This window comes from Rhinolophus sinicus, linkage group LG02 (genome assembly GCF_036562045.2).
Source record: "Rhinolophus sinicus isolate RSC01 linkage group LG02, ASM3656204v1, whole genome shotgun sequence".
Classification (NCBI taxonomy): domain Eukaryota; kingdom Metazoa; phylum Chordata; class Mammalia; order Chiroptera; family Rhinolophidae; genus Rhinolophus; species Rhinolophus sinicus.
In genome coordinates this window covers 33,993,795-34,015,329 of record NC_133752.1, presented here as the reverse complement: position 1 = coordinate 34,015,329, position 21,535 = coordinate 33,993,795, and the positions used below count along the sequence as shown (strand labels likewise).

At 38.8% G+C, this 21,535-nt stretch overlaps 1 protein-coding gene across 2 annotated transcripts in view; it reads right to left on the bottom strand.

Moving 5' to 3' along the window:
• The window catches only part of MANBA (mannosidase beta), a 78,785-nt gene extending 57,649 nt beyond the window's left edge, over positions 1 to 21,136 (bottom strand). Inside the window, exons 1-5 of one of the 2 annotated variants that reach the window (XM_019738927.2) lie at positions 20,851 to 21,136; positions 10,915 to 11,009; positions 7,714 to 7,819; positions 6,696 to 6,866; positions 1,075 to 1,198 (exon numbers count right to left, since the gene is read on the bottom strand). In XM_019738927.2, the coding sequence (XP_019594486.2) occupies positions 1,075 to 1,198; positions 6,696 to 6,866; positions 7,714 to 7,819; positions 10,915 to 11,009; positions 20,851 to 21,027 (673 nt within the window). In that variant the 5' untranslated portion in view covers positions 21,028 to 21,136. The remainder of the gene's footprint in view (positions 1 to 1,074; positions 1,199 to 6,695; positions 6,867 to 7,713; positions 7,820 to 10,914; positions 11,010 to 20,850) is intronic. The other variant, XM_019738926.2, reaches the window with a different exon arrangement.
• Positions 21,137 to 21,535: the final 399 nt, after the last annotated feature.

Below are 21,535 nucleotides of genomic sequence, written 5' to 3'. Positions count from 1 at the left end.
CAGCAGCACCCAGTGACCTTCTCAATTATTAACCATCTCTGATTTGCTTTTATCTTCTGCCTCTAGAAAACAGACTGGGTTTGATTGAATACCAATCTAGAGTCACCAGAGCCCCAAAGATAACAGAAGTCTTGCACTGCCACACTACATCTTGCTTACTGATTTCATTGAGTCAGGCCTGCATGTAATTGGACTAAGTATCGTGAAGTATCATGGAAGATACACCTTCACCCCGATTTCCGTAGCTGCTCAAATCCTCACTGATCTTTGATTTTTCTGAACTCCCGGGGCTCCCATCTCAGAAGCCCATCACACAATGTGTTTGGTTTGGTAGCTGCTTATATCTCCCCACCCCACCCAAACAAAATGCAGGAATGAGAATACATACTGTCTTTCTTTTCTACGCCAAACAAACACAGTGCTGAGCCAAGAACTCACCAGATATTTGACCAGCTTTTAACTGATTCACTGACATCTGTGAGATTTCTGAACTTTTATTCAATGATCCTTTCTTGTGAATAGTTCCTTCACCTGCAAAAGTAGTATTCTTTACCTTACAAAACTTTCTTTATGCCTTGTTCGCCTTCCAGTTTACTTTTAACTCTTAACAAGGGGGGTACGTCATGGCCTTCAGAAGAGACAATGTGCAGTGAAAGAAAGTCAGCCTGATAATTTGAGCAAACCAAGAACTCAGCACAGTGAAGAAAGTGACCACAGGGGAAGCAAAACGGAGTACAAACCAGCAGGCCCTTCTTTAAGAATACTTAGCTCGGGAAAACAACTGCTTGCTTTTCTTTCTCTCTCTCTCTCTCTTTCTTTCTTTCTTTTTCTTTTTGTTCTCTTCAAAATATGTTAAAAGGTATCTACCTGCCTACTTACCTACTTTATAATGTACATTTTCATGACAAATCACAGTCTGTACATATTTTTCACATTTTTAATTTAATGTGCCACAATTTTTTTTAAAATAAGTCCCTGAAAAATAAATCTATATATTCAAATTATAAACTCAATTTTTTATGACACAGAAGAGGCTTAAAAGAGTAAAACAAGAAATCAGACATCTTGACTTACCATATAGAGGGGAAAACGTGAAGTAGTTCAGATGGCAAATGTTATAGGCTTCAATTCTAACATCTTTCCAGATGCCCTGGGTAGGAAAGGCAGGCCCCCAGTCCCAACTAAAGGAACACTGCTCCTGTAATTTCAAAGGAAAAAAAGTAGAATCTGACTATCATGACATTTAAATATAAAAAACCCTTTTCTTTTAAAAATGTTATAAAAGTGTATATTAGTTTGCTAATTAATATAGATGCCATAACAAAATACCACGGGTGGCCTAAACAACAGAAATTGATTTTCTCACAGTCCTGGAGGCTGAGAAGTCTAAGATCAAGGTATTGGCAATGATGGTTTTTTCTGAAGCCTCTCTCCTGGGCTTATACATGGTCCTTCCCCACTGTGCCCTCACGTAGTGTTTTTTCTGTGTGCACGCACACATCCCTACTGGCTCTTTCTGCTGTCCAAATTTCTTCTTCTTCTAAGGACATCATTCATAATGGATTAGGACCTACCCTAATGGTCTCATTTAAGTTAGTCACCTCTTTAAAGACCTTATCTCCAAATAGAGTTGCATTTTGAGCCACTGAGGATTGATACCTCAACATACAAATCCGGGGGGCGGGGGGGCACAAAATTAAGTCCATAATAGTGTGTGTGTGTGTGTGTGTGTGTGTGTGTGTGTGTCCCATACACAGTTTCTAAAATGACCCACGATGATCCACTCCTGATATTCATGCCCCTGTGGAATCCCCTCCCGTTGAGTATGGATTAGACCTAGCCAATCACTTCTAACCAGTAGAGGTGATAACTTCCAAAATTATGTTATAAAAGACTGCACCTTCTGTTTTGGGCACCCTCTCCCACTCTCTCTTGTCCAAAAGGGAAGCCAGCTGCCATGTTATGAGGCAGCTCTGTAGAGAGGCCCCCAGGAGTGAGCTTGGAAGCCAGTCTGAGGCTTGCCAATAACCACATGAGAGAATTTAGGCACAAACACTCAGGCCTAGTCGATGACTGCAGCCCGGGGCCACAGCTTGACTGTAACCTCAGGTATGACCTTGAGCCAGAGGCACCCAGCTAAGCCACACGTTCCTGACTGACAGAAAATAAAAATAAATGTTGTTTTGAGATAATAGGTTTTGGCATAATTTGTTACACAGCAATAGATAATACATCAACCTATGCAGCATAAATTTTGCAGAAATGTTTTAGGAACATAAAATTTAATTATGTACATTTATTCTTCAAAAGCATATTACACTGAAGTAACAAAATAGTTACTTTTTAGACTTCTCCAAAATAACTCTTAACCTACCCTTGTATTTAAATGTAATAACTATAAAGAATATTGTACTTAAATGTAATAACTATAAAGAAGGAGGAAACACATTGGAAGATAAAGATATTTCATAAATAGGTTTAAGAAACCTTAGCTAGACTTGCCAATCCCTGCTTCCTCCATTATGAATTCAGAAGTCCTAGTTTCTGAATTTACTGCCCAAAAACAATCAGTTCACACAGGTGGCTGAGGCAAATATCTTATCCAGTCTTATTCAGCTACCTGCCTCTCCCTTCAGAAATATTTCAATTTCCATCTTAATTTACAAAGGTTCACACTCAAAAGCAAGAGATGGTTCCCTTAAAATAAATTCATTTCAAGCAGAATTTTTCTAATTTCTACTTCTTGAAAGAAAAAGTATTCCAAAACACAGTTAATTAAAATGTGCAAGGCTGTGAGTTCAGCTTTTAAAAAGGAACAAGCACCACAGGAAGTACTAAGATCTTTCTGAGTGGATCACTTGTAGAATAGAGCCTGAAGATTTGACCAAACTGTTTCCAATTAAGTATTATTTCCTAAGCTCTGTATTTATCTAAGACAGGGATAAATTTGTTTCCATTACAGAGAAAAACAAAGAATTAAAACCACTTCATAGTATCCGTATTTGTCTAAATTTACCACTTAAGTATCAGGTTCTCATGTTCGGGAGGAAAACCATCTTGGGATATTTACTGGAAAGTTTGTAAGTTCAGATATGAATTATTTTATTAGGGAGAGGGAGAAGGAGGAAAGAAAAAATATTCAACATCTTCTAAGGCAGAATATTTTCCCCATCAGGGGCTACCAATCACTTCTATTCATACAACCTCAGAAAATACAAGGTTTCACTTACTCAAAAAATATTTGTGAAGTGCTTTTTGTGTGTCAGGCTAAGAGTACATCCATGTACAAAAGAGACACAGTCTTTCTGCTTCTAGTGTTCACAGTGTACAGCAAGAAAATCAAGCACTGAATAAATAATCACAAATACAAAGAAAACAGACAGGGAACAAATAATGAGGGAAGAGGATGTCACAACAAGTTTGCCTGAATAAACTGACTTTTCTATGGAAACTTGAAGGGCGAGTTCCACTTGTCCAGTGTCCTTAGGGGAGAGGAAAATGAAGCATCCCTTTCAGAAGGAACAGTATATGCAACAGAGTATGAATACATTCCAGGAAATGAAGAGAGAACAATAGACTAGAGGTGGGAGAAGATTGCAGACATGGTTATACGCAGACAGAGCTAAGAACTCTGGACTGTAGACCAAAGGCAATGAGAAACTGTTGATGAGTTTTAAGAAGGGGAGTGCTGTGATGATTTTTGTCTGAAAAGAACATTCTGGCTGCTCTGTGGAAAATTAAGTGAAGGAAGGCAAATGAGGTTGTAGGAACACCATGTAGGCAACAAGAGCACTATTTCATGCAAGAAATGATGACAGATTGAACTCAAGCATGGTATTAGAAATGGAACATGAGCATATTCAAGAACTACTGAAGAGATAACATCTACATCATCAAAAGGACTTAGTAATGAATTGGAGGAGGGAAAAGAGAGAGAGGGAGGTGTCAAAAATAACTCTTAGGTTTCTGGCTTGAGCAACTGCCGTGGATGGTATTCCATTCAGCAAGACACGGCACCTTGGGAGAAGAATTTAGATCCCAAGTGCAGTGTTAGACAGACTGAGTTTCAGGTCCCTCTGAATCAGCCAAGTGAAGATGCCAAACAGACAACTGAATATCAGGTCTGGGATGGAAGAGACGTCTGGGCTGACAATACAATAGTAGGCGTCACTGGAAATTCAACTGGTTATTGAAGAAATGAAAATAAATGAGACAGACCAGAGAGGGGAAAAAATGAAAAGAGAAAGTGTCTTGAACAGAGAGCGTCCTGAATAATAAGACTTTTAAGAGGAGGAGGTTGATATGAATAAAGAGTTTTAGATGGAGTGGCCAGAGATTATCTGTGGAAAACACAGAGGATGGTGTGGAATATGGTGAAGAGGGCCGCTAAGGTGATGGGTCCCACCATCCAAGCTGGACAGAGAAGGAAGCAGAGACAAGAGGGGAAAGAAGGGGGGTGGTCAAAGAAGAGATGGGAGTAACATTTTATTACACCTACTCCCCACCTCTACTCCACTAACTTCACATAAGCAAAACTGAGGCATTTTGTCAGTTTATACACTTAGATGTCTGTAATTATAGAAACAAGTCTCCATTTTGAATAGTTGTATAGCACTGTTTGAGTATGGAAAGTACATTTACGTTACTATTTCACTGTATCCTCATATCAACCATCAGGAAGGAAGGGAAGAGATTGGCTCCGTACACAAATGATGAACTTGCCTAAGATCCCTCTGGGTTTGTAAAGCCAGAATTCAGATCCAAGATTCCTGACTTGGTCTCCAATTCAGGCCTCTTCCCACTGGATCAGGTCAATCTAGCCAGAAACACCAAGATGCAGTCATTTGCTGGCAAGTCTTCTGCACACTGTGAGAGCAGAAACCTGGGTCTGATTCCTGATTTCAACAAAGGATTTTGTTCTATCTAAACAACCTGAAAGTGTGTTTTCAATGTCAAAAAAATTGAATAGGGGGTAGAGAGAAAATACTACATGGATATATCTGATGATATACCTCTCTCTCTCTCTCTCTCTCTCTCTCTCTCTCTCTCTATATATATATATATATATATATATATATATATATATATATATATATATATATATATATATACACACACACCTTTACCAATGACCTGAAAAGTAAATTTTTCACATGAAGATTCAGGAAGTCCTCGTTTTGATGTCAGATTAAAGACGGAAGAGGAGAGGGGAAAAGTGCAACCTCTAGTATTAAAACCACTGTGCCATTTGAAGCTGAAGGTAGAAAACAAAAGCTGAAGTCTAATCAGAAGTATCAGCATACAAGTGCTCTATGGAATGACTGCCTGCTCCGTGACATACTGTTCAGTTAGTCGTATGAACACATGGTGACTGGGTATGTTGTGTCAAACAGGTGGAGGCAGAATTTTGACCTCAGTACTTATCTTAAGAAAACATAATTTAATGGTGAATCCATCCAGCCTAAACACAACCACTTAACTTAAATCATCAGAATTTATCAATTGAGGTTTTAGCTAACGAGCGCTGAAAAAAAATACACTTAGTATCTTCACAACGAAACCAATGATTACATTTGTTGTTAAAATTAAATGCTAATTCCTGCAAGAAATTTTAAACTAGAAGGATCAGGTAATCCAGTATTCCCCACTTCTGGGCATATATACAAAAAAAGTGAAAGCAGGGTCTCAAACAGATATTTGTACATCCATACACAGCAACATTATTCAAAATAGCCAAAAGGTAGAAGCAACCCAAGTGTCCATGGACAGATGAGTGGATAAACAAAATGTGGTATGTGCCTACCATGGGACAGGAATCAGCCTTAAAAAGGCAGGAAATTCTGACACATACTACAACATGGATAAACCTTGAGGACATTAGGCTAAGTGAAATCAAATACTGTGACTCCACTTATATGAGGTATCTAGAAGAGTGAAACACATAGAAACAGAAAACCTGTTGGTTGTCAGGGACTGGCAGGAGAGGGAAATGGGGAGTTATTTTTTGATGGGTATAGAATTTCAGTTTTGGAAGATGAAAAATCTGGAGATTGGTTTCACAATGTGATTATACTTAATACTATTGAACTGTACACTTAAAAATGGTTAAGATGGTAAATTTTGTGTTATGTGCATTTTACCACAATTAAAAAAAAAATTTAATAAAAAACTAAATATCACATGGAATACTAATTCAACCATGAATTAGAATAAATCCAAGTCATCTAAACTGAGATCAGACTCAAAGAAAAATATACTGTGCAGATTTTATCTTTTTTTAGATTTCATTAGAACCTACCTGTAAAAGAACACGTCAGTAAATATATTAATACTTGAAGAAGGCTTCCTAGTAAAAAGAAGGAAGCCTAATAAATATGAACTTTACAGTCTGGTGAAAAGTTTGATAAACCTAAATATTAAAAAATAATTTGTAAAGTTACATTTACCCGTCAACTATTTGTCTTCTTTAAGTTCTAAAGCATGCTTCAGGAAAAAAAACCTAGAAAGATAAAAATTCTCTACAAAAATTCATATAATCTTTTGGTTCTTATTTTAAATTTTTTCAAATCCCACTCAGAAGGTAGGAAAGAGATTCCCAACTTCTGAAGTATCATTGTTATCTTCAAGCAAGGAGTTCATATGTCAGCACATCCCACCTTCAAGGTTAAAGCCCCATCCATTTGTGAGACCATTACCTTGCGAATAAAGTTGACATGGCATTCGCCCTTCTGCACACTTGGAGGGCAGTCTGGGGGCACCTGGTAGCGAGTGTGAGCTCTGCTCTGCTGTGCCGCATACAACACTGGTGACTGGAAACGCAGCTCAATGAAGTTTATGGTTTTGACCACACCGGTAATATCAAAGCTCTGAATTAAAGGGAAAGAATAGATGTATTCTTTACACACAAGAAGTAGCCTTGTGTGTAAAATTTTAGACATAGGCAGATAAAAGATGGAAGAGGAGATGCGTAAAATAATTGAAAATCTTTAGGGTTAGCCTTTTTGCAGGAGAAAGCACTTTTCCAAACTACTATAACTCAGTTGCCGACTTTTAGTTATAACTGAATACATTCTCCTACCCAAATGTAAATATCCAGATTTCTCCTTCTGTTTTTACTGACAGATGATGGTCCTAGGCAAACAGGGAAAACAGGAAATACATTTAGCTCTGGAACATCTGCTCTGGCTATTTACATAAAGCCTTGAACTGCCAAGGATTTCCTCGACTCTTCATGACAACCTGACTCTTTGGTATGAATAGCATGTATTTCTAAGTCATAAGTTATTTTTGTTTTGAAAAGTCTACCTTTGAAAGGGAAGGGAGATCAGGACATGATCTCTTAATATAATTATTCCAGAAAGGGCGGAACATTTTCTTTTAAAATGGTGTCTCAATGATCATTTCCCATGAAATTCTGGATCATCAAATAACAGAGAAGGGAACAGCATTTGTTGAATACTTCCCATGTATCAAGAACTGTGTGAATTATTTTATATAATTCGCTTATTAAATGCTCACAGTTACTCTATAGCGTTTGTAGTGTTTTCATCATTCTATAAATGTGACAACAGAGGAATAAAATAACTTACCCAATACTTCAAAGAGCTTGTACCTGCATGCATGGGCAAATATGCACTAAAATTTCTCTACTCACAATAACAACACAAACACATATAAGTGGGTTTTCTTAACCTGATGTCAATATGTACTTACATATCTTCTGAACATGTTGTTTGTTTTCCCAATGGAAACATTATTGAGCAGGACTTCTGCAACTGTATCAACGCCCTCAAAAACCAAATTTACTTTTTGCCATTTGCTAAAAAAAGAAAATATTTTTAAAACAAAATGTATAAAACATTAAATTAGATAAGACTTTTTTTATTAATAACTAAAGGAATATTTCACAAAAAATATACATCCTTAAAAAGCAGTTTTCAAATTTTCAGAAGTATTAATTTAACATATTTTTATATTAAGTAATCCAGATTATCTTTCTTCATAATATTTCAATCACCATAAAATCAGGAGCAGAGCTAATAATATTCAAATTCATTGACTTCTTTTCTAGGACTTCACAAAGTTCTCACGAGAACCAAGTTAAGTAATAGACACAAAATATTTTTACAAGCTATTAAATTTACTGACACTATCTAAGAGAACACATTAACTAACTAACAAGTATCTATGAGTGATATTATGTGCCCAGGACTTGCTAAGCCTAACGGGAAACTAAAACAGTCTCTAAATTTAAGGAGTCTGCAATCTCGTTGGCATTCAAGCCTAAATACAGGAAACAAAGAGAAAATTTTCAATTTTCTACTTGGTAGTATAGTCTTGTTGGACAGACTACAAGTGCTATCAGAGTTTATGTCATAAGGAAAGGCTTCAAAAAGGAAACAAGAACTTAAAGAAGAACAGAATAAATTATGTGGTATACCCAAACAATAAAATATTATTTGGCAATTAAAAGAAATGAAGTACAACAGATCCTCAAATAACATTGTTTCAGTCAATGTCATTTCGTTATAATGTTGAGGAGGAAAAAAAAAAATCAATTCCCAGCCGGGGCCACTGTCTGTGTGGAGTTTGCATGTCCTTCCCATGTCCGCGTGGGTTTTCTTCGAGGACTCTAGTTTCCTCTCACATCCCAAAGATGTGCATGCGAGGTGAATGGCACATCTACACTGTTCCAATCTGAGAGAGAGAGACAGAGAGAGAGAGAGAGAGAGAGAGAGAGAGAGAGAGAGAGAGAGAGAGAGAGAGAGAGAGAGGCAATGGAAAGGCGTCCTGTCCAGGGTGGGTTCCTGCCTTGTGCCCTGAGCCCTCTGGCAAGTCCCCAGTCACCCGTGACCCTGAACTGTATTATAGGGTTGGAAAACAATGATCTTACTTGTTTTTATTCATCTTTCTTAAATATATCTATAGCTTACATTTATTCCAATGTTTAATATTAAGAGTGCTTTGGGTCTTTATTTAGAAGTTTGGTGATGTTTTTATGACCAAAATTATGCCTTAGAAACTTAACTCTTGTTTATATCAATTTGCCTATGGTAATATTGGTTTTCTTATCTTTGTTTCACTTCCAAGAACCTATCAACAATGTTAAGTGAAGACTTACTGTGCTTGTGAATATGAACTTTGAAAACACTCTTCTGCTAACTGAAAGAAGCCAGTAACAAAGGACCACATACTGTATGATTCCACTGATATGAGATGTCCAGAAGAGATAAATCCATAGAGAGAAAATAAATTAGTCACTGCCTAGGGCTGGGTAGGGATGCTGGGGGGAGATGTGGAGAACGGGGGATGGCTGCTAATGGGTAAGACTTTCTCTTGGGGGTGAGGAAAATGGTCTAAAATTGATTACAGTGATGGTTGTACAACTCTGTGAATATACTAAAAACCATTGAATTGTACACTTCCCATGGGTGAATTGCATGGCATATGAATTATACCTCAATAAAGCTATTTTTTCTAACGAGTAGAAATGCCTAGGTAGAGGATAGACCCCAAGAGAAAGAGCAAAACCAAAATATGGATGTGCTAACAGCATCGATAACATTAAGGTAACAGACTTGATTCAGGTACAAAAGTGGCACTGGGAGCTAAGCGGAGAAAGCAAGGCAATTCAGGAGGGCAGGAGGGGATGCAGGAAGGGTACAGGGATGAGAACATTACGCAGCATTTTCACAAACAAGCAGAGAAGATTGAACTTGATTTGTTAATCAAAGGGAAGACACTTGTTACTGAGCAAGAACGTTATGGTAAAAATCAATATTTGGGGAAGACGAATCTCGTGTTTCTACATATGGAAGACTGGAGAATAAAAAGACAAAGCAAGAAATTTAGTTAGGCAGCTTTGGCCTAATTTCAGGCACTCCCTAATAAAGGTGTACGCAAAGGCGGAAACTTGGAAATGAGGAAGACGGGCTGAGTCATGAGTCATGAGCAATGACAGACAAAAATTAACAAGAGTCAGGAATAGACTGAATGCAGGGAGATGAAGAAAAGATACGATGATTCAAAAATGCCCTAGGCACAGAAGACTGGGAAGACGATGTTAGGCTAAGAGAAATAATGAGGCTGTTAGAATATAAAGTAAGTTTTAAATGGGAAAGTCAGTTGGTTGAATTTTGTATATGCTAAGTCCAAAGGTAAGACCCCTAATAGAGGTGTTTTTTTAAGCATTATCTGGAAATAAGAGCCTGGAGCAGAGTAGCTCTGTGATGTTGAGCACCCGATTCTGGCTTTATTTCTCTTTTGAGAGGCTAGTAAATCATTAGTCAAAAAAGCCCTATAAGAGGGAGAGACAATTTTTTTTTTTAATTTAGCAATAATGGTGGTAGGTATAATTGGGTTACATTCTGCTACATAGAACATTACTAAAACTATACCATGCTTTTTCTCATGGCCTCACAACATAATGTAAGGCCAATGCCATAGACTCAATGGCTGGTGAATACCACATTGAACAAATGATGTATCTCTGCTCCTACTTGACAGTATTTGAGAGAGAGAGAGAGAGACATTCTATTGATTACTGGGAGTAGGGCGAAGGAAATACACATAAGAGACTTGACCAGGTCTAGGTGACTCCATTCTAACCACCAGGATAATGAGTAAGATATTTCAGGACAGATGATCAGTGACACCATCCTCATATACAGATAAAAACATAAATCATATATTCGCCTTTATGGTACAAGGCTTTTGTCAGACAACTCTCTGATATGCAACTTAAATAAACAAGAGATTATTGCAGAGACAGAAAAAGAAGAAAAGCTCAAATAATAATAAACAAATAGATATAGCTACAGTAATAAATATAGATATAGGCATAGGTATAGATATAGATACAGATACATAGATCTAGAGAGAGAGATAAATAGATATAGATATATACACACATACCTAATATCAAAGGGGATTTTAAATTCCTTGCTATAGGTCCAGTTATCCAAGGAGATCCATCTGTAGTTAAGGTCATTAAATCTGTAGTAAGGATCCTGTTGATAAAAATTATGGTAGTTGATTACATATGCAAAATTAAATAAACATAAAATAAATTATTAGCGATAGCTATTTATCACCTAAAAATGAATGAACTCTTGGCCCAGGAGTACAAGCATTTCACATGCCAACACATCCCATCCTCAAGGCTAAATCTCCATCCATTTAAGAGAGCACTATCTTTCAAACGTTTCATGGCATTTGCAAACTAAAAATTCTAAAATATGTCAAAAAAAAAAAAGCCCAACAAAATACCTGAAAGGAATGAGCTCTGAGATATAAATAATATAGTTTCATTATCAAAGAACACTATGGAGATTAAGATTGGTTTCCCTCATTAAAACCAAACTCAGAACAACTGACCCATGAGCAGAGAAGGAAAGACAGAACTTCCGGTGTGCAGCCATCACTCTCTCATTGCCCTGTCGTTCTCACTTTGCTTGTTGCTGCTATCTCCTCCTGCCTCCCGAGAAAATGCTTCTCCTCTACTGCTCAAAGGTCAGCAAACTCCCACTCCTTGGATTCACTTAGCCATTTCCAAAGTTATTTTTCACTCAGCTTTACTAAGTGAGCACAAAAAGAATCTCTACAGAGAATACACAGGCAGCACAGATACCATCAAACTTACAAACTTCAAATTTCCTATATTATCCTAGACCAAGTCAGCAAACCACAACCCATAGGCCAAGTTCAGCTCACTGCCTGTGTTTGTGTGGCCAGCAAGCTAAGAATGGACGTGTATCAATAAATAAAGTTTTACTGGAGCACAGCCAAGCCCATTCCTTTACAAATTGCATATGGCAGCTTTCATGCTACAATAGCAGAGTTGAATAGACCATGACAGAGACCACATTACCCAAGAAGCCTACAACAAACAGTCTCTAGCGCTTTGCTGAAAATGGTTGCCCACCTCTGCCCTAGATGACTAGCCTGCTGGGTGTTCACAGATGCTGTTCCGTCTGACTGTCCAGCCGCAAGTCCCCCCTTTCATAATCCTTAGGTCTTTCTTCCATTGACTTCCACCCTTTACTCATTTTCCCTCATTTTCCAGTTTACTTCCCACTTGAGGGCTCCCAGGCAGGAGGCAGAACAGAAAGTAAGTGGAGCTTTTCAGTTTATCTTCTGCAAACATCATCACAGCTACACAGAGGGAACAGTGCAGACATGGAGGGCTTCTCCCCATGACAGGGACAGGGCCAAGGGGCATTTCCTCAGGGACTTCAATTCCAAATGGAGAAGGAAAAACTGACTTTGTCTACATTCCGCAACTAACTTAGGTTGGCCAACAGCCAGCTGGGCACTGGCCCAGAGCACAAATCTGTAAGAGACACTGCATCACTGGGTGTGTATGAAGATGGAAAGAAAGGTATCTGCCAGTAACTGCTCCTGACTGGAAGATATATTTTGATAAACTACGAGAGGAGGGAGTGGTTGATGAGATTTAATAATAACCGATAATCACCAAACTGACTTTTAAGATCCAGTTAATGGTGAGGTTTTAAGTTCTGCTAAATGGGGTGTGAGAGGCCCAGTCAACTTGCTTCCTTTTCTGCTCTTACCCTGCCCACCCCCCTGCCCTCCCCCACCCTCCACGCAGGATTCAGCCTCTCCAATGAGTCAACATGGAATAAATATCTAAGGACACAGGTTTGAAGAGGCACCTAATCATTAGCCTACCCATGTATCTCCACCCAGCCCTATTCATAACTGTACACTGCGGACTCCATGGAATACAGTTAAAGATACCCTGAGAAGGAAGGTGCAAAGGCTAACACAGTTGCAACGTGACCACCTGCTGAGCCCTGGGGTTGCTGGTGATGAGTCCCTGGCTTGCAGGGCATGAGGCCCCTTCCCGGCTCTCAGAGCCCTGAAGGAGGCTGCATCTTGAGTTCAAGAGGGCAATCTTCTCAGATACATTTTTTTTCTAGACAAACAGAACTTAGAGGTTAAAATTATTTTCTTACTTGAAAGAAACCAATCTGAACGGGCTACATACTGTTTGATTCCAACTATATGATGTTCTGGAAAAGGCAAAACTATGGAGACCGTAAAAGGATCAGTGGTTGCCAGGGATTAAGGGGGAGAGAGGGATGAATAGGCAGAGAACAAGATTTTGTAGGGCAGTGAAACTACTCTGAATGACTAGAAAGGTGGATGCATATCATTATATGTATGTCATTGTACCTTTCTCAAAACCCATCAAATGTACACCACCGAGAGGGCACGCTAATGTGAAGTATGGACTTTGGGTGGTGACGATGTGTCCATGAGGTTCCCTGATGGTAGCAAATGTACCCCTCTGACGGGGGATGCCGACAGTGGGGGCTGTGCATGTGCAGGGGGACATGGGAACTGTCTATATTTTCCATTCAATTTTGCTGTGAATTCAAAATTGCTCCAAAAACTAAGGTCTTTAAACAAATTATCTTACTAATGGAAAACACCTTATTTTCTCTAAAATAAAAGTTGCAGAGGCTTCAATTACATTTATAATAACTACTCCAAATGCGAAGCAACCAACGTAATTTGGTTCCAGATTGGTCTGAGCCCCTTTGCCCATATTAAAAGTCTGAGTCCTATTTAAAGCAAACAGCAGTTCAGCATTACATCTGATGACTAAGGACCCACATAAGTTGCTGAGCTGTTAAGCAAACACAGGAACCCTAAAGACAACAGCAGTATCATTTGTTGACCACTTATTATATGTCAGCCTCCAGGATAGGTACTCACACACTCTTATTTTCATAACAAACATGAGTTGTAAATACCGTTTCATAGAGGAAGAACTTAAAACTCCCAAAGCTGGAGTGACTTTCCTGAGTTCCCACGACTAAGCAGAAGTACATCCAGGAACGAAGCCAAATCACTCTAACACCGAGGTCTGTATTCTACACACCATAGTATAGTTGAAAGAATGTGTACCTCCCGTCACCTATACTTACACTTTTACACCAGATGATCACTGCAACAAAAATAACAATAGCTGAGAGTTACTGCCTGGGACCCTATGGGGTAGGCATTACCATCATTCCTTTTGCTAACAGAGAGTCCAAGGCTCAAAGTCAAATGGCTATTAAGTGGTGGAACACTGATTCAGACCCAGGAAATCTGGCTCCAGAGTCCATATGTTGCATCATTATCTAACACAGCCATCAACGTCACAAATGCTGTCAATCATTACAATGTCAGTGCTACCTACCAAGTGGGTACCAGGAGATAAACACGCTATGTGGGGCCTGGGCTAGTTATTTATAATTGATATTCACCATACTTGCTGTACATCAACAAACTATGTGTCATCAGACCACGCAAATGACAGTATCAGTCTCATTTTCTCTATAAGCTTCTGAACTTTATTATATCTGCTTATTAGACACATAGACTCCTTAACCAGGTCTATCTCTTCCACTCCCCAATTCTGCTTTAGTCCAATGCCTGATTCTATACCAGACATAATTACTTCAAATGGAGCTAAATGAAAAAAAGGAAGTTTTTGTCATTGTTTCATTTACAGGTATTGCGTTCTTGGACACTTAGGCAAAAAAATAAAGTTTAAGAAAACATTTATTCAAAAACAAACAAAACTAAACTATATGATAATTAAGATTTGCAGACATTTGGTAAAACCTTAATTTGTAAAAAGCAAGAGAATGATAATTCAGTATAGTGGTCACCTTAGGGGGACACAGGCAATAGGACTGGGGGTCGGGGGGCAAGGTAACTGCAGTTGGTATTGGGAATGCACAAGCTCCTAAACTGGACAGCAGATGCACGGCTATTCACTTAAGTTAGACTTTAAAATTCTTAAACACACATGTGCGTAGAACTTTCCATGCATCGAGTACTGTATGAGAAAAAGAAAAGGTTCATGGGAAGCTAAGTTACTTTCAGCTACACAGGGTATTTATGTGTTCCATTCTGAAGAAGCTGTACTCTCCAACCCTCAGTTTGTTTACTGTCAAATAGGGGCTTCACCTCCAATTCTTACTTCAGAGGGTGCACAGGTACAAGAAATCCCAAGCTCATGGGTAAGTCAACACATTTTGGTCAGCCTTAATATTTTTTTTTCGAAAATCCTTAAACTAGTAAATACTGCTTCTCATCTAACACAGCTCTGGTGAAAAGGGATTGCAGTTTAAGGAAACTCCTTATTTTCTGACCAAAGAGGATTTAGAAGGGGAATTTCAAAGGTAAAACAAGACTATTTTCTTAGACCACTCCTAAATGCCAGGCTAGAACTCATGAAAGATTAGGATAAATGTCAAAGAGAGACTTGTGATTGGTTCCTTTTCTAAAAGCTCTTGAGATCACTTTACATCATAAAATGATCAAATAAAGTCAGACAGTCCATTCTTAAGTCCTCTGTGGAAGGTTAGTTTAGCAACCAGAAAAAGAACCATCTATGTTAAGAATAAGTTTATGTTTGGTCATTTTGGACCATAACCATAGGACTTCCTTCTCTGAAACATATCAAAAATATTCATAAGGGTAATAATAGTATTGTGGTTAGGAGCCATACTAAAATGTTTGATGATGAAATGATGTGATGTTTAGGATTACTTCAAAAGTAGGGTGGGGCATAGTAGATGGGGGAAGAAACAAAATTAGTCATGAATTGATAACTGTTGAAGTCAGGTGGTGTATATAAATGGGAGCTCATTTTGCTACTGTTTCATATTTGAAATTCACCATAATAAAAAGTTTAAAAAGTCTATTCACATGCCCATTGCCTCCTGGCAACTTAAACGGTACAAAACAAAAATACATTTATCCACATACTTTATTAGAATGTATTTATGAGTGATAACCTACAGATTAGGGCCTCTATGGACAGACTCATGACTCGTTGGAAAGAATGATTCCTAGGGACTCCTTGAATAAATGATTCAAATGATTCAGACTAACTGTTAAACATATGCATGGCTACCATGATATAATCTTATAGCTTATATTTTATTAATTTGCACATCTAAAAATATCCTTCTCTGACCATTTGTCCCAATTACATGTGAAGAATATAAGGCAGAAATAAAATTTAGAGAAAAAGTACTAAGCATCTGGTGCCTACCATTTTTAGTATATGTGTGTATTTACATATTTATAATATACTTTCTTCTATATTTAAGTATAGATTTTAAGTAAGAACACATCTTTATAATGAAGCCTATGCAGTTATTAAAAATTATTCTAGATCTATATCTATAAACACTTACAGAAAGATGTTCACCATATATTTTGAATGAAGAAGTAACTTTTAAAACGATGTTAGAGATTGATCTCACTTTTATATTATTGCATTTGTTTGTGTATACTTAGAAAAATCTGGAAAGATATACATGAAAAATTTTAGTGATTACCTCTGCTTTATAGTATACGTTTTATTGCTTTTTTCTCTCCTTTTTATTTTATACTTTTCTGCATCCATTTTTGTACAATAAACATTAAATATTTATAATTATTTTTAAAGAATTTAAAAAGTGGGAATAAGAAAATTAAATCAGTATATGTGAATTTCATGCATGATAAAAATAATGTTTTATATCAGTGGACAAAAGAGAAATTGTTCAAATCATGGGATATAAAAAAACTGACTAGGGGTGGCCAGTTAGCTCAGTTGGTTAGAGCCCAGTGCTATTAACACCAAGGTTGCCGGTTTGATCCCCACATGGGCCACTGTGAGCTGAGCCCTCCACAACTAGACTGAAACAACTTGAAGCTGATGGGTCTTGGAAAAACACATTTTATAAAAAAAACAAAATGAAAAAAACTGACTAACCATTTGAAAAAAACTCACATGAATCAAAATTCTAAATATAAAAAAGGAAATATAAAGATATTAAAGGATGAAATATATGTCAATATTTATTTAATTGGGAGAGAGGGAGTTACTTTCAAAACATAATACCAAAGACAGAATCAATCATAAAAGACAAAACCTTATAAGATTACAATATATAAAACTTTAAAAGGCCAACGGGACAAAAGAATCATTAACAAATAGGAAAATTTTGAAACTATTAAACAAGACGTCTAACAACACTATGTTTTTAAATATGAATATCCAATAGAAAAATAGATAGAATAAGTAACCCCAAATCACCAATAAATATATTTTAAAAAACATATAAGAGGTGTTTAACCTCACTGGAAGTTGTTTTTTTGTTTCTAAAAATAATATCCAATCTGTACCTAAAATAAACACTCTAATAAAATGAAGAGTCTAAAACTGGTACAACTTTTATGGAGAACAACTTAGAAGTACATATTAAAAGACTAAAAAGTGCATACTCTTTGAATCAGCAATTCCACTTGTAAAATTTTGTCTAAGAAAATAACGATGCATGCTAACTAAAATTTAGTTAAAAGTATCTTTATCAAAAAATAGAAAAAAATGGAGTCAGATAACTATTCAACAATAATTGATTGGTTATAAATGACAGCAAATGTACACAATGGAATAAGAAAGACATTAAACATGGTTTGTAGAAATGTTTACTGCGCATCACAAAACATTTAGTATAAAAAGTTTGTTAAACTGTATATTTAAATACTTATCATAAATGTGTAGAAAAATTAGAAAAATTTTTCTACATAGAAAAATTCCACCTGGATATAGAGTATTTTTTTTTTATTTTTAATAGTAATAGTTATCTCTGGAAGCCAGATTTCCAAGTTTTCTTCTTCTTACTTACCTATATTTTCTAGTTTTGGCACACTGAGAATATCTTTTATTTAAAAAGGTTTTCAGACTTACACCACTGAGGAACTTAAACTCAGCACAGGAAAGCTGAGAACATTCCTAACAAGAATCCCCTTATCTAAGCACTTATCATAAGGTTATTAATTTGGTTTTCTGCCTCACTACAATGGAGCCACCCACAAAATAGGGACTGAGTCTTCTCATTTCTTTTTCATTTCTAAGGCCTATGTTAGTGTATGGCATAATTGGCTGAATGAATGAATGAATGAATGATAACCTTTAGGAGAGAGCCCAAAAGGCTCTTTAAGACACCTGAGGTTTAGATTGTGTATAGGAAACACAGTCACTATGAAACACCCAAGGCTGGCTACAGAGCCTCTTATTAATAATGAATTCCATTTAACCAACTGCTCAGCCCGAAAAATCCTGAAGTTTTCCTTGATTCATCTTTCTTTCAAACCTGACATTCAATCTATCAACCAATCCAACTGAAAAAAAAGTTGGTTCTACATTTAAAATGTGTTCTCACAGCCACTCTCACGGTTTCACTGGTGCCACCTTGGTCCAAGCCAGAAATCGTCTCTTGCCCATACAACTATAATTATAATTAGTCCCCTTCTTGGTCTCCATGCTTCCATTCTGATGCACTGTAGTCTTCACACAACAGCCAGAATGACCTTCTAAAAGGCAAATCTAATCACGTAACTCCAAGCTCAAAATCCCCAACAGCTTCCCATCACCTGCAGGATAAAATCCAAAGCGTTTCCCAAGGCTTACAAACTCTGCATGATCTGCCCTCCACGCCCCCTTTGAACTCATCCTCTTCCCTGCTGGCTCACAGGGCTCCAGCCACACCGGCCTGCTTACTATTCTTGGAATTGTCAAAGCATGGTCCCATCTCAAGGCCTCTCCCTTTCCTTCTTTTTTCCCTCTTTGCTGGGAATGCACTTCTCTTTAAAACTGACCTCATCAAAAATATCTCTGCTTAAAAGTCACTTTATCAAAATAGCTATCTTTAACTACTTTTTCAAAATAGTAATCCTTCCCAACCAGCCATCACTCTCTTCCTTTAACCTGCTTTATTTTTCTTCAGTGATCACCTGTCATTATATTATCTATTAATTTGTTTGTCTAGCTCCTCCACTAGAGTGTCTATTGGACAAAAACTTTGTTTCCTTCACCACTCAATTTCAAGCACTTAGAAAAGTGCCTGCCACTTTTCTGCCATTGGAGGTACTGAATAAATACTTATGAAATAATTAGGTAAATTAATAAATAAATGAATGACTTTAACAAGATATGCTTCAAGTTCTCATGTAAACACAGTATTTGGGCAGTGTCTGCTCTAAACTATAGAGTATTTCCTGAGGCTGATACCAAAAAAGGATGTTGTAATAAAGCAGGTCTTACAACAATATCACATTAGTCAATAATGATACTGATGTTGATCATTATTGTCAATAGGTCTGGAGTTCCACAATCCCCAAAAGACCTCCCACTACCATTTAAGTCCCACATCCACCTTATTGAAACTTAAAGTTTTTCTAAGAATTTATGAACAGATTTAACAGATACTGTAAATTATTCCCATGAGGAAGTCAGTTATTTCATATTATGAGCAACCTCCTTCTCATTAACTAGTAACCAAACATTGTTTCCTGATAGGTAGCCCTGTAACATAGAACAATCTGATTTGCTAAAGCATCTAATGATTTCCCATTGGCTTGATTCTATCAGTGAAATGAGACAAAGAGACCCTGCAAAATGAACACAGGCATTCTCAAAGCCAGTGTAAGTGAAACCTCAGGGAGCCAGGGTCAGCTGTGGTCTATTTCACATGTAGTTTGTTAACTAAAAAAAAATTAAAGTAGTACTTAAGTTTGAGAATTATTTAATTAAAAAATAAACTGGACTGTAGTCAGTGTCAATTATACTTCCTTTCAGACATACATTCTTGAGAGAAAAAAAGCTAATGTGTACCAGATCAGAAATTTTGCATAACCCTCCTTGACCATCCTGTCATTTAAGTAAACTTTGAATGACATTCTTGACAGTCAACCAGTGATTCAAAAACACAAGGTTTTTCACAACAAGGGGGTAAGTGCAGCATAGTACAGAACCCAGGCTATGGAGTCAGGCCAGCATGGGTTACAATTCCATTTCCGCCACTTAGTTGCTATGTGATCTTGGGTAAGTTCTCTAACTTCTCTGGGCTCTGTAACTCCATACCATCCATAAAATGCAGACAAGAAGATGTACTCCATAGAGTTCTGATGAGGATTAGGACAATGGGTGCAAACCACTTATCAAGTACATTTTGCCCCTGACAAAGACAATGAAAGGATGGGGAAATGCAGGTGGGATCACAAAAACAGTGGAAGGTGGTAGTCAGTTTGCAAACCACTGCACACTGGCAGCCAAACAGGAAAACGTCCTCCCCAAAGAGTCTATGAATTGGAGCATCTATTGGGGGGGGGGGAGAGAGAGACCCACCACCACTACCGCCCCCTGCCCGCCCCCCCCCCATGCCTTGAGAAAAAAGAGCACCTGTCTTCACATCTCAACCAGCCTTAAAAGTTATTTAGCCTTTACACCTGCACTGACAATCCTAACCTTACTCTTACAGGCCTGTCTCCTCAACACATGTGCTGCAAAATCCCATATGTGATTCCCTGAGGCCTAGCAGCAAAAATGAAAACCTGTAACACTACTAAATACAGTTAACGTTTACTTAGTAAACTACTATCATCCCCTGCAGTGTCCATGTTGTTGAAACGGCAATCCCCCGCCTCAGGCTTTGTCAGTGACCGGTCCTTTCTATCCACCCTTCCGTGGAGAACCAAGACAGTAAGTAAACCGCCCGTAGCAAGACCGTTTGCCCTATCTAAACTTCCGCTTTCCAGTTACTGAGGTCCCCCGGCGACTGGGTCAGTCTCCATCCAGCACAGACCAGGGGTGCTCTTTGCCAACAGTAGATGAAACTGCTTCGGCAGTTTCCCCACACACCACAGGCTGCATAGAGGAAGTCAGTGCCAAAGGGACCCCCAGTCAGGGCTGGGGGCTACCAGGCAGTTCCTGGGCCCCTCACCATGAGGGGAACGCGGGCGCAGGCTCGCGGGGACTGTCGCACACGGTACCTGGATGAGGTTCCGCTGGAACAAGGCGCTGTGCACGCAGCCGGGAACCTCTCCGGGTAGCTCCAGCGAGCCGTTCCCGCTGCGGACCCTCCAGCTTCCCCGCAGGCTGAGGCTGCGCGCCGCGGCCGTGATACCCGCACCGCATAGCGCGAGCAGCAGCAGCAGACAGAGGCGCATGCCGGGGCGCCGGGGGTTCAGCCCCCCACGCCGCAGGGGGCTGCGGAAGCCACAGTTCACTCTGGCGCCAGCACTCCCGGTCCCGGCCCCGCCCCTGGCTGCTGGCCCCGCCCCCCGGGTCAGCTGAGCTGCGGGGACGCTGAGCGTGTGTTGAAGTGGCAGCCGGAGGGCTGCGCTGTGGGCTCAGATCCCTGGGCTCTGGGCCCTCCTGAGCGCTAGTTCCCGCTGCCTCGGTGTCCGAACGGGAGACGGAACCGTGCGCGGCAATCGGGACACGCAGATCCCTGGGCGCAAAGTGGCGCAAAACCTGGGGGAAGCTCAGGGACAGACAGTAGTAACCGGAGACCCACAACTAGAGTCGCTCCTCACTGCTTCAGAGAAGCGAAACACCGAGACACCCCACCACTTTCGTTCCCCAAAATTTCCCCAGACCCCCATCCACGCTGCAAGATCCTCCTGGCGGCGGTGACACCCACTTCCTGCAGCTCCACCGTGGTCTCAGAGCGTA